Source organism: Xiphias gladius, chromosome 18 (assembly GCF_016859285.1).
Source record: "Xiphias gladius isolate SHS-SW01 ecotype Sanya breed wild chromosome 18, ASM1685928v1, whole genome shotgun sequence".
Taxonomy (NCBI): Eukaryota; Metazoa; Chordata; class Actinopteri; order Istiophoriformes; family Xiphiidae; genus Xiphias; species Xiphias gladius.
Window position 1 is genome coordinate 6860841 of NC_053417.1, and position 14306 is coordinate 6875146.

Consider the following 14306-nt stretch of genomic DNA (forward strand, 5'->3'; position numbering starts at 1 on the left):
GCTGTACCGACAAACCCTGGCGGAATTGAAATGGAAACCAGAGCTCAGCTGTAAGCATGCACACACTCGGATACAAACACTTTATATTACGACTAATTCACCTTCAGGCTTCTGGTGAGTGGGCTCTGAGCTACCTGTCTTTTTAACTGTTCTCAGAGCAGCCCCTCAGAAGCTACGTCTGCCTGGCTGCCCCCTTATCTCGGAGCTCCTGTCCGGGGCTGACAGTCTTGCTGACTGACGCTCCCATTAATCACCACAGGCAGGGAGGACTGATGCGATTATTCATCTCATTGATTCCTCTGAAAAAATAGCCTTTTGGAATTGGAGATGCTCTCACTCACACAGCATTGATTTTGGTTCACCTCAATTTACTTAATAACCTGCTAACTTGGACTTGGGGCTCAGAAGGAGGCTATTCCCATCTGGTTTTGTCTAAATTCCCAGGGGTACAAGGGTGCATGTTTCGCTTTTGTTAGGAATGTGCATGATAGTATATTCTCTTTCATTGATGGTTGCAAGTAGTCAACGTCTGGAAACATTCATGACAATATCTACAAAGGCAAGGAGGGAAGAAACACGGGTAGATTTCAAAATGTGACACCCCAAAAAGTGCTAATGATGAACTTCAAAACCAGCTGAGCTGTGCTCTGGTCTTTTCCCCAGCTGCGGCCCAGTTCTGCCATGTTTGTAGCTAAGTAGCAACAAACACGTTTGAACACAACACCTGTGGGCGGACAGGCAGGAAGGGAGGTAGTGGAGGAAGGATGCAGCTTCGCTGCCTCTCACCCACTAACAAGCGTAGCTGAGTCGATGTGGTGAATGGCCCAACGGGGCCAATCATCTACCTCAGTTCTGCATGCAGCCCACGAACTCACCAATCCCCTCCAACCCTGAAGGCATAACCCCCCACCCCCCTTCTGCGTTTCGTCTCCCTTTTTCGATTCAGGGTTGGATGGAAATGTCACAGAGTGAAAGACAAGGGGAGGAAGAGAGGCTGAAAGGTAGGTGTTACTCCAGCTGACTCCAGACCAAAATACTGGTGCTCCTTAATAAGCACCAGAGAGATCAACTAAGCATGAAGTGATGGGAGTTACACTAGGATATACAGTCTTTAGATTACCTTTTTCGCAGTGCCTCCCTTCACGTCCCATGGGACACTCGCATTTGTAGCCTCCCTCAGGCAGCGCCTGGCACTGTGAGGATGGATGGCACCTGTTGGGCTCGCACGGGTCATGGACATCAGCACAAGTTGGACCTGGACACACACACACACACACACGTACAAATCCATCATGTGAAAACCACTAATGAAACTTACAACAACCACTGACGTTTTCAGCCACTTTCTCTTTTATTCTATCTGAGAGGATGTGGGGGGTGGGCAACAAAAGGGGAGAGAAGCGGGGTATGAGGATTTCCTCTGTAATAGAGGTCATTTTCTAATAGGATTTGAAAATATTACACATCCAGATTAAACAGCGGAGAGCCTCCCTGCCATGCGGCCATGTTTCTGGGCCAAAACCGAGTGTAGGAAAAGCTCGCGAGCGTCTGGTGGATGATAGTTTTGCCCTCTGCCACAGCCCATCTGAATTCACCCGTCATTACTTTAGCAGTCAGAACCTGTGGTGGGGAGAGCACTTTAATGAACCCCATCCATGCTGAGCTCACAGGGCGCCCCCATTTTTTCCTCACTCCCTCTTTTGGAAGCTTTTGGTCTTTTATCCTCCTCTCTCACCCCTTCCCTACCACAGCTCTTTTTTCACATCACTTCCTCCTCTCCCATCTTTTTAACTCTAATACTCTCTCACCTCCCTCATCCATCCAGCTGTCCTGACATGTCCTCCCTCTAACTACAACTCTCTCCACCCATTTATTCTCTGTTCTCTCCTTCTGTGATCTGTCCCTCCCTGTGAGACCGGCAATCTTGGCCACTTTCTAAATTGACATGATGACAAAAGTAACTCAAATGTGAGTCCACAGGCAACGGTCCAAATCTCATCATCACCATTCATTTTGCACCATGTTGCCAACACGACTTTGATTACAGCAATGCGTCTTCATAGAAGAGGGTTATCTTTACTTCTTCTACGGCTTCTTAATAACAACAAAACATAAAAGTGCCACCTTCTATATGAAAGTAATAATAATGTAACTTCATACTTTATTGATCCGCATTTTAGCTTCAAGGAAAATTGCTCTTTTAGGGAAAATGGTTTCCCTAAACACTGAGATGCCCCCATGTGAGTATAAAATCCTTTACTTGTCAAGCATAAAAGTTAACCCTGACAATTAATTTGGTTCTGGTGTGAAACTTTCTGGAGTAGGCTGCGGTACAACCAGCGAGAGGCACGCTTGGCTAGGCCCAGTGGTGTCTTCTCTTAACCATTTTCTCTCAGAGTTGCTTGTTAGTTGGCATCTGCTGGGGGGAGAAAGAGAGGAGGAGGGAATGAGGAAGCAGAGATAGGCCAAGGTCCAATCACTGAGCATTTGCTGGAAGTTTCCATGTTTTCTGTACGGCCTTAACATTTTATCTCAGATATGATGGTGTTGGTGTTTACAAAATGTCTTCCAGCGCTCCTGCTTGGGGCATGGATGACACTGTAAAATTAGGCTGTCAAGCTTACTTGGGATTTGTAAGTAAGTCATAGCCACAAAGCAGAGATATAAACATATAAACATCATTTTAACTACAGTGTGTTAGAAAAGTCAGAAAATTACATATGAATAAGACATACTTTTCTACTTATTACACACACACACACACACACACACACACACACTTGAAATAAACTTGTCAAAATTCCATGCCTGTGAAGAAATCCCAGTACGACATTAGGAAAACGGATGAACAGTTCTGAAGCTTCCTTTTGTTGTCATCTTACCCCAGAAACCTTTGCTGCACGTGCAGTGGAACATCTCGGCCTCCTTGACCTGGCACGCAGCGCCGTTCTTACAGGGATTTGGCTGGCACGGGTTGTTGCCACATTCACCCACGCCGCTGCCATACAGACTGTCTCCCCCGTTCTCTTGCAAGCTGAGCACTCGGTTGTTAACATCCAGCAGGCGGATGCAGCCCACCAGACCTGTGGCCACCGCTGTCCGTTCCCTTACACTGAGGATAAAAAGAGAAGGGGTAAGTATGTAATTTATCTTAGTGTGTTTTTTCAACACGGTTACAACTACAACTATCGCACTAATGACTTGATAACACCGAACTTAAGGTAAAGAAGATGCTATATGCTGTATATTATTGCCAAGCCTAATGCAACAACGTGTCTAAATAAATTACAGTAAGGGATGAGGTTGAAGAATAAATTTGAATCTTATTCAGTTTCTTTTCAGTTGTTGATGGACGTGTTTATTTTCTTACATACACGCAATGAGGGAATGCTCTAAAGTGTACTCCCTTTGGGTCATACAGAGTAGGTGAGTAGAAGCCCCTCTTTGATATAAAAATAAAATAAACACCTAAGACTGAGATGATGGTAAGTCTTGTCTGTGCTCAGTTATAGAGCTACCTTTGATTACTTACAGTATACTGATGTTACTCTCTCTCTTTTTTAACAATTAGCGCACATCTTAGACATTCTACCGTGGATTTTAACAATGAAGTATCTATATGTTAAGAATGACTAATCTTAAGAGATCCCCATGTTAAAATATATATAAACTCGTGTTAAACCATACTACAGCAAACTGGGGGTCCACAGGGGACCACAGCTTTTTTTTTTTTTCCCAGAGGCGCCCTGCAGGGTTAATCTGGACTAGGAAGTGAGATATCTGAGATTGTGGAAAAACATGACAAGGAAAAAAATGTGACATTGGAGTCAAGTAGGTGCTGTTTTGGAATGAGTGGAATATTGGACTGGGATTTAAAAGTTGAGGACTAAAAATTTTCAGTTCATGGAAGCATCAGTTGATGGATTTTCTTTGTAATTTATTTCCTGCCCGGATTATCATCATAATGGTGTGTAACTGTAGATAGAAGGTCTTACTCATGCTTCATTTCCTCGGGCACTCCTCCAATGAAGAGGTGGGTGTCAAGGTTAAGGCCATCTGTGCCGCGCGGACTCTCACCCTCGATGTGCGGCTCGTTGTCCACACTGAGCATGGCGTTTCGGCGATTGCGAGTCACTACCAGCTGATGCCAGCGGCCCTGATTGATTTGCACTTTGCTCACCACTGTTCCTGTGCCAGACCCCGTGTTGAACCTGACAAGATGGGATACAGAAATTGTTAGATGCTCATTCAGTCACGTCATACCTGTGTACTTTCACACTTCATATCAGATTCCAGCCCTTGAGGAGGATATTTTCCACACAACATGCTTGTTCTTTATCGAGCACCACCTCATGAGTAGAAGAAATCTGCTTATATTGCTCAAGGGATGAAAGAAAGAAGGAACAAGACTTCCCATTTGGGACTCCAAACTATATGACTAGAATGAGGCAGTTACTCACTTAAAAAATGTCTTTCATGCCCTCTTTTTAATTCAACCTTTTACCCAGTAGGATTTGTGAGAAAAAGGCCATATCATCACAGAAAAGAGTTCTTCTCCCCACGTCTTGGATTTGCAGAGCTGTGGGTGGTAATCTCACAGCTGTATTTCTGGAATCGAGGCAGAGTTCCTTTTAAAGCACAAGTGACTGGTGATCTCCTTTGGTTTGCTATCGATTTTACTCTGAATAGAGAAATCTACCGTGGCCAGGTTGGGAGGCACTGAAAGGGCCTCGAGGGGTCAGGGCGAAACACGAGACCCAAAAGATAAAGAAAGAGGATGGTGTTTGAAATAATAGCTCCAAAACATACACAAAATCTCTAATTAGTCCATTCATATTTCTTCTTAAGATGCTATCTTTCCTGGAATTATTTTTTTTATTGATATATTTCCGCTGTCAGTAGAGAGATGAATCCTTGGTGTTTCTGCAGGTGTCTGGCAGGAAAATTGTCTACTTTCAACAGATTCAACAGACAACAAAACATTATTGAATTGCATTATGGAAAGTATCCAATGATTCTGGAGTTTGACCCACACAAATCAGGATGTCTCGGCCTCTGCTGCATTGATTTTGTCCATTCTTTTTTTTTTTTTTTTTTTATTCAGTCTTGCAAGTCCTTCGTTTAAATATTCAAAACAAACTCAAACTCTGCTCAAACAAACATGTACATTATACACAATGGATGCATCAGACATAAATCAACCCAATATTCACAGAAACTCACAACCATGTGGGAGATAATAAATAATCAAAATGAAATTGCATTGAAATTAAAGCCCTGAATTGAATACCTGAAAAACAAAAAGTAATTCACCACATTGCTGCAAAAACCCAATTTTGCCAAAATCTCAGATGGTTGATACATTTCTTTTGTGTCACAGGATATATCGTCCTATCATCTAACCATAACATGATTCACTATATTCTGTTTCAAAGCCGTAAATGTTTAGCAAACAAGGTGATTCTAATCAGTCCAGACTTGCACGGTGTCAATTTATTTCTTTGCATACTATATGCTAGTTCTGTCCTGACTGCACAGTTCTGATGGACAACCATGGACAGTCCAATGCATCTATGAACCATTTCTGGATGCATTTCTGTACGTCATTGCTTCCATCTGTAAATACAAACATCACATTTTCACATCCAGCCTTAAATTTACTTATATGTGATTAAAAATCACATATATATTTCTACCTCCTGCACATATTTCTGTGCATATGTTCGCACCATCTGTGAACGTGATCATGTGAACAGCTTATTTGCAAGTTTGAACATATTTCTGAAAGCACGGCATCACGGCCTTAACCTACAAATCTGTCAAGATGCTTCTGTATCTTTATTTATTTTCTGGCAGTGTTGTTTCCAACACGTTTACTTGCTGTAATTATTTGCCTTGTTATCTCTTGTGCTCTCTATTTGTTTTATTCTTATCTACATCTTCTCTCAGCTGCTGCTGCAATGACCCTGTTTCCTTGTGGGGATCATTAAAGTTTCATCAAATTTAATCAAACAAAGGCAGCAAAATCTACAGCTGTCAAAGACGTTGCCGCTCTTAACTCAGCCAACACTCACCTGAGCTCCACTCTGCCGTTGACCAGAGCCAGAGAGATGAAGTCCTTCTTGCCGTCCTGGCCATTGTAGAGAAGGATGCCGGTCATCTCAGATGCTCTGAACTCCATGGCGATGCGGACTGTGTGGTAGGCGCTCATGGTTTGGAAGGCCAAGTAGGACTGGCCTCCAAATGACGGGATGAAGTATTTGATCACTGTGGAGGAATGAAGACAACAAGCCAACACTGTCATTACTATGTGATTTGCTTTATCATGGCATAATAGGCATTTAATGTGCATAATTAAGTGTGAGCGTTGGTGGTATGTCACTGGCTCGTGATGAGAGAAAAATAAGCCTTTCTATTAGTTTATTTTAAGAATGATGTTTTTCCTAAATGCACGAAGAGTTTATCAAAAGGAGAAGGCTGAGAGAGAGGAGGAGCTGAGCTTTTCACCCATTTTCAAATCACACACATTCAGATGCTTACACACGCACACAGGAGACCTTTGTTTTTTCGCTACTCGACAATTATGATTATTATCATCTATTTTCTCCCCAATGGGCTCCTTTTCTCTCTGTCCATCTGTCTTTCTGTCCGCCTCTCTGAGGAGAATGGCAGCTGATGAGCTCCCTCTTTTCTAATGAATTTGATTGATCTTGGGGAGACTTGTGTGTGTTTTTGTGTGTATGGGTGTGCATGTGTATGTTTAACTTCATTTAGCCACTCTAATGCAAAGACACACACTGATTCTCACCAGCTAATCCCCATCAAAGCAATTAGTGTCAATTATCTTAAGATGCAGCTGCGTGAAGTTGCTCTTCATCCCCAAAAAACCCAAAGTAGGGTGTGAGGGAGGAAACAAAAGAGAGAGAAGTTCTCCTTGATTTATGGTTTTCTCTGTGGTGCTGATTGGATTCTCTGCTGCCTTTAGTGAACAGCTCAGCGGTTGCCAACTTCTTAGCTGTTGAACCTGTCGGAATCACTTGAGATGAGTTTGAAGCCACAGCCAGCGCAGAGAGATGTTGTGTCTGGCGAAATCACGCCTCAACAATTTGTTCTCAAGTTTTAAAAAAAAATCTAGTATAGTATTGTCCTGAGCTCAGATTTCTGTTGCCTTGATGAGCTTCACATGGCCCAATAATTCCACATCTGTGACTACCTCACATTTCATGTACATATTCTAACACTCAGTAAAAGTCATTATTCACACTGTCATTTTGCAGACACTTTGTGAACCTACAATTAGACAAAACTACCTACTTAAAAGAAGATGTTCATTAATCTTTTTCTTTATGATTTTTCCTTTAATGTTTGACATTTTTTTTATAATAGTGTACTTCTGCTACTTTATAAATGTATCAAAGCACTTGAGGATGTGGTTATAGTGATTATAGAACAGCTAAATGGTATGATTGGCATAATGGAAAGTGGAGTGCCTAAAACCCTCTTAGTTGCTGCAAAATAAACGTAAAAGTCGGTCTCTGGCTGTTTCTTTGAAATTGCTAATCCGAGTGGTGCCAAATTTCAGGGAAAGTCTGTTCCAGCTCATTTTATTAGATGAGTTTGAAATAAGCTCAAACTTTGAAACTTTTGATTTAAGAGTTATACCAAATATTGGAGAAGAAATACATCCTAATATGTAAAGGGGAAAAAAAAAAAAAAACACTCCCAGCCTGCCTACCCTTCTCACACACGGAGCCTCCTCGCCCGGCGGGACACTTGCAGCTGAAGTCGTTGCCGTCATCCTCGCAGGTACCCCCGTGGAGGCAGGGGTGGGAGTCGCATGGCTTCTGGGCCTTGTGATGAAGCTTGCCCCTGACTTGGGTGATGGTGGTAGCTGGAGGCAGCGCGGTGGTGGCGATCGCTGCCTTGGGGGTGGTGGTGGTGGGGAGTGGTGTGGTAACCGGTGCCGAGGTTGTGGTGGTGCGTCTGCCGTTGAAGGGCCTGCGGGTAGTGCCTGGCGGGCGACGGGTGATGTAATGGGTGGTTGGCGGAGGCCTGGTGGTGGTGGTCGGAGCAGCTGTGGTGATGGATGCCGTGGTGGTGGTAGTGGTGGTGAAGAAGGGGATGGAGGATAGGCCTGTCAACAGAGCCGGAGAGAAAACAGTGGACATTAAGGTATGTTGAGCCTGCGGTCCTGAGATTTCCTATTCAAGACCCTTAAAACCTCTGATAAATCACCTCATGAATAACTTAAAACCCCTTTTCATTTTATTAATCCCCACACACTCCTCTTAACTCCACATTGTATTACCATAATTGGTGAAGCGAATATTCTCGTCCTCTGGCTTCTTCACGGAGATGCTGGTCTCTTTGGAGGCCTTCAGCTGTTTCAGCAGAGCTCCTTCGATGTCCTCCACTGTGTATCTTGTATCTACAATAAACAAGAGGTAAAACCACTCAGGACAAGGCCTCTGAAGAGCATTTCGAAGCAAACACAGGACTAGAGCTTCTTTATTGATACACTGGATGTATTAGAAAGCCCTGTATATGACAGGTGGACGGTCTCCAGGGACCACTTGTCCTCCACCCATCGCTTGTCCGCCTTTGTTCCTGATGAATTGCTCTCGTAACATTCGCTGCAGATGTTCGCTTTACTGGCCATGGTGGAGCGCTGCTTAACTGCAACTGTTGCCCCGTATGAAAGGTATGAAGGACGCTGAATGACACTGAACGATGCAGAACGGCACTCATAAAAAAATAAAAAAATAAAAAAAGACAAGGAGGGGACGTTTGGGTTTCGGGTGGTTTGTGTTGTACAAAAGGAGATTTGTAAAGGCTCAGTTGTGGCGCTTCAACCATATAATTTAGAGACTTTGTCTTAATAATGAAAAATCAGCATTTTGTAAGTGTGGCAATTTGTCATCACTGAAAATACAAGCCTGTGAATACACCATTAGTGAGGTACAGTAAACAAACCTTTAACAGATCAGGAAGAACAATAATTCACATGTAGTCTGGTGTTTGACACTGTATTAAGACACAGTTAAATCTATTTGCAAGTAACAGTAGGTCCCATTCCTGTTTTGAATTTCCGTTTTTCTAACTATCCCCCTGAACATCTACACAGAGGTAAAACCATCCCAGGATATTTTTTTTTTTTTTTTTTAAATCACTGATGCAAATTGTTGCAAGCAAGAGATTAAGTTGGCACTGAGAGGAAAAATTTAATGAGATAAAAAATGGGGAGAAACATTTAGTGCCTTTCAGTATCATGAGCCAAATAAAAGATAATAATAAAAACACTCAGATAGCATATACCTGTGCCAAGCACCATGCACAATACTTTTAAATTTATTTATTTTAATAACAGTAATGTTTAGAAGTTGTTAACCAGCATTTGGATTTGCAGCAGAATACACATAGCAACGAACAAATTATGATAATTTTGGAGAGCACTTAAATCCTAGTAATGTTTTGCACAAGGACGAACTGTGCAAAATTTCAATTGGGCCGTTAAAGTTTGGAGGATTACTCAGTGGTTATGTGCAGGTATAGTTTGGTTGCTACTGCACAATTGCCTTCAAGAATAACGGGAATGGTTTTTTTTGCCACAGATACAAGAAATTCAGGTTTTAAGAGAACTGTATAGAATATTAAAAATATCATCCAAAACTGATATGTACCAAATGTGGTAACAACTGAATGAAATTTATTAGGGAGAAACAATTATGGAACTCTACACATAATGATCTGTTGTGGACTAAGGAATCCAGACCAGAACAAAATTTGCCTCTCCTCCTTCCTTAGAGTCCAAGAGTTAAGAGTGAAAATGTAAATGCTTTAAAGAGGACAAAATAGTGGCTTGATCGGCACTAAAAAACTAATTAGGTCTTCCTTGGCCAATGGCCTAACTTTTGTCCTACTTTCATATAAATTTTGTAAGTAATTTCTGGGATAGGCTGCTTGCTAAAAGGCAAAAGGGGACAAAACATAACTGATTCCAAGCACATATAGTATATTTCTCATGTAATATATTTCTCTGTTGGCTACTTTATAGTTTTTCAGAATGTTTTGAAATCCTCTGCTCTCTTCAAAGATCACTCACCTGGTTTGAAATGAGCCTCCACAAAGGCCAGGATTGAGTTGCTGGGTGCCAGGTTACGGACACGAACGCTCATAAAGTCTTTGTGCACCTGCGACTTCCTGAACAAGTCATTGAGCTGAAGGAGAGAGAGAGAGAGAGACAGAGAGAGAGAAAGACAGAGGGGGAGATAGAGAAAATGGGAGGAGAGAAGAGACAGAGAGAAGAGATGATAAATGAGGCTGGTAATGAGCTCCATGCTATCGTAGCAGCGGGTCCAATACTAAAAGACCGCACTCTATCTCCAAGGAAGAAAGACTGCCTCTCAAATTGGGGTGCAGAGAAAAACCTATTGGGTGTGGGTGCACAAATTGACATTTAGCTGCAGCCGTGGCATTAATTACAAGAACAAGTTTTCGGGAGGAGCTAAGATAAATGTCGTGCTACCCTGACATGTGCTCCTGATTGGTTATGCTTCCGATTCCTCCGCAGTGTGCATGTTCTAACAGCCAGAAGAGCTCCGTAAGGAAGTTTAACCTAAATGGTTCTTAAAGCCAACGGTGACATTACAGCAGTTAGACTGAAGTTGCCTTTAGCCAAAAATAAAATTGGACCATTTTCACGCTAGAACTTAAAGAAGTTACACATACTCAGTGTTTCCAGACAGTTATACCCTTGTCAGCATGGTGATGGATTAATCACATTCACACACTCAGTCAACTATAGCAACAAGCAACAAAAGGAAAATCCTCCACTTCATCCTCATCTCCACTGCTGGTTAAAATCCCAGGAGCCACAGGGCCTGGTAACCCACTTTACTGGAGCATCCTCTTAGTGACCACTTCCACCGTTCCCACTAAGTGTTCTTCCACACTCCCCATCTGCATTTTTCTGAAGCCAGTCATCGTCCACAAAATGATGTTTCCAAACAAAATTCATTAAAAGACATATTCAGCTGGAACTCTTGTGATTTGTGGTAGAAACTACAAATAATTTGGCTCAAGATTTTAACCAAAAACATGCTCTCTATCATGTTTTTAGACACTAGTGAGGTGAACTCCAATGCAAAAAGCTGCTGATTCAGTTTGTGACACCGATGATTCAGTGCACTCAGCTCAGCTGGAGGATCCGGTGTTAAAGATTATTTCCGCCATGTACTGAACGCCTCTAATTTGTGGGCTGAAGTGTGACAGAAAAGTAGACAGGTCAAAAATAAAATTCCCTAAAGCTGGCTTAGGGATGGAAATGGTAGTGGACAAACTCCTGTGGACACACTGACTTACTGTACAAACCTGATCTTTTTCGCCTCTCCTTCTCTTTCTCTCACATATCCTAAATTATTAACTAATTGTAGGAGGTCGCTGCGCTGCAAAAGAAATGTGCTGCGGCTTGATTCTTTGTGTGTGTGTGTGTGTGTGTGTGTGTGTGTGTGTGTGTACACTGCATATCTTTGTACACACTTTGCGTGTATGAACTGTATGTGCTCAGTGTGTGTGTTGGAAGATGAAGAGGGGGTGGTTGCTGTCAAGTGGCACACCAGGCTTCAGAAACACACAGGCTAAGAGCGTTAACGAGCGAACACACACACACACAAACTGCTGCGAGGTAGCAGATTAGGTCCCAGTGGGGGCTAGTGACACTGATTCAACATCTGGTAGATGTGTACTGTGTATACAGACACACAAGCCCCCATTTCATCAGAGGAGCAAGGCCCTGGCTTGACAACAGAGACATTTGTTCAAAGGTCTGAGCTCAATAGAGAAAACAGACAGTAGAGAAATGCGACCAGGGTAAACCGCCCGGGACAAACTGTGATTACTGTACAGGCTCTTTGCCTGCCTGGGACTTGGCTTGCCCACATCAAGTGGCTTCTTAACCATCCAAACTTACGAGACTCATATACAGAATAAGGACTTGATTTTTCAAATATCTGCAAAATCTTAATTAATCTCAAACGAGATGCTGCTGTCCGATACTGTGAAGTGTTATGCAAGCAATCGACAAATTAGTCTTTGCACATGTCTGCAGAGTGCTATTCGTTCTTTTTACAGTTCTCTTATTAAACTTGAGAAGCTTCTAGAAGCCTCAAGTAACGTTGATGCTAACTCAACCTTAAGCTTGAATGCAGTGCATTAGATAAAAAACACAAACAGCCAAATTCTCTGAAAATTCTTAATTAATCAACAGTACATGTGAGGAATTCTTATTTTGCTGTTCATGTGAGTGAAAAATAATTATTAGATAATAAAAAAAAGATTTAAAAATAATTACTGAACTGCCGTGATGGACTACAACCCTGTGAAGAGTCTTATTTTCTTCTGATCTATCTCCCGGGGAAAAAAACTGAAAAAAATGGTATTCAATCACTATATTCCTTTCTAGGGATCACCTGCTGCCTTGTATTAAAAATCAAATATCAGCCAGGCTGTGTTGTCTCCCTCGGATATGATGTTTGTTCCCGTGAATATGTTTTTCTAATCATTATTATTTTTGAATCAGATGTCTGACCAGAGAAATCACTCTAGCCCAGTGTGGCAGAACATTACTCAGGAGCTTCAGGAGTTTCAAGTCTGTAAAACCTGCAATGAAACTGCCTGAAGTAGCTGGAAGAATTTGATTAGTCTGGCTCTCTGTCAAGAGTTTTGTCACTCATGATGCTTTAAATGGTGTCTCAGAAGCTTTTTCCACTCTTGACGAGAACATTCTTTAGGACACAAAATTTGCAGTGAGACTATGCCAGTTTTGCTGAACAATGGCCACTGTGCTCACAAGTGGCAAATGTCAGCATTAATGGAGTTTTTTCAACAAGCTGAAAACACAACACAAGACATTTTATCAAATTATGTAGTTGTTATTGTGAACATGCTAGCAAGTTATTTCCTGGTTACAGATTCAGCAGACACAGATTAATATTAGCATTCATTTGGAATTGTATTTCTGGCAACCTGATGAATGTAACTTGAACAGTCACTCTCCTTTTGTCCGTTTGTAAATGGTGTTAATGAGAGCGATGTTTGAAGGGCTGACAACCAAAACAAAGGGCGAAAAGAGGCTAAATGGCTTTGTAGAGCTGGGAGAACTGCAGAGACTGTGATAACTCTGGGTGGGTTCGTCACAAGCGACACCTTTTGCATTACATAGTCACTTGATATATTGTTAATACATACAATGCTGATTAGTTCAGCTTTAAAGACATTGTCATTATGGGACCTGGACTGAGACCTAACGAAATGTGGCCTACAAGCAGGAGGCAATCCTAAAATATAATGTACCAATAGCGCAAGTAGAGAAGAGTCTTAAGGTCTGAACTGAATTGATTAAATTATTATTATTATTTTTGAATCAGATGTCTGACCAGAGAAATCACTCTAGCCCAGTGTGGCAGAACATTACTCAGGAGCTTCAGGAGTTTCAAGTCTGTAAAACCTGCAATGAAACTGCCTGAAGTAGCTGGAAGAATTTGATTAGTCTGGCTCTCTGTCAAGAGTTTTGTCACTCATGATGCTTTAAATGGTGTCTCAGAAGCTTTTTCCACTCTTGACGAGAACATTCTTTAGGACACAAAATTTGCAGTGAGACTATGCCAGTTTTGCTGAACAATGGCCACTGTGCTCACAAGTGGCAAATGTCAGCATTAATGGAGTTTTTTCAACAAGCTGAAAACACAACACAAGACATTTTATCAAATTATGTAGTTGTTATTGTGAACATGCTAGCAAGTTATTTCCTGGTTACAGATTCAGCAGACACAGATTAATATTAGCATTCATTTGGAATTGTATTTCTGGCAACCTGATGAATGTAACTTGAACAGTCACTCTCCTTTTGTCCGTTTGTAAATGGTGTTAATGAGAGCGTTGTTTGAAGGGCTGACAACCAAAACAAAGGGCGAAAAGAGGCTAAATGGCTTTGTAGAGCTGGGAGAACTGCAGAGACTGTGATAACTCTGGGTGGGTTCGTCACAAGCGACACCTTTTGCATTACATAGTCACTTGATATATTGTTAATACATACAATGCTGATTAGTTCAGCTTTAAAGACATTGTCATTATGGGACCTGGACTGAGACCTAACGAAATGTGGCCTACAAGCAGGAGGCAATCCTAAAATATAATGTACCAATAGCGCAAGTAGAGAAGAGTCTTAAGGTCTGAACTGAATTGATTAAATTATTATTATTATTTTTTACACGTGCCTTATTCAAAGTTTGCTTATATTAACTAACATT

General features: G+C 41.8%; 1 protein-coding gene across 3 annotated transcripts in view; it reads right to left on the reverse strand.

The window, feature by feature from the left end:
* Positions 1-14306, reverse strand: part of agrn (agrin) — a 255568-nt gene that overhangs the window by 21870 nt on the left and 219392 nt on the right. For all 3 annotated transcript variants that reach the window (XM_040152614.1, XM_040152616.1, XM_040152615.1), the window contains 7 exons: positions 10103-10217; positions 8309-8428; positions 7736-8134; positions 6075-6267; positions 3996-4211; positions 2883-3112; positions 1121-1255 (listed from right to left, as the gene is read on the reverse strand). In XM_040152614.1, the coding sequence (XP_040008548.1) occupies positions 1121-1255; positions 2883-3112; positions 3996-4211; positions 6075-6267; positions 7736-8134; positions 8309-8428; positions 10103-10217 (1408 nt within the window). The remainder of the gene's footprint in view (positions 1-1120; positions 1256-2882; positions 3113-3995; positions 4212-6074; positions 6268-7735; positions 8135-8308; positions 8429-10102; positions 10218-14306) is intronic.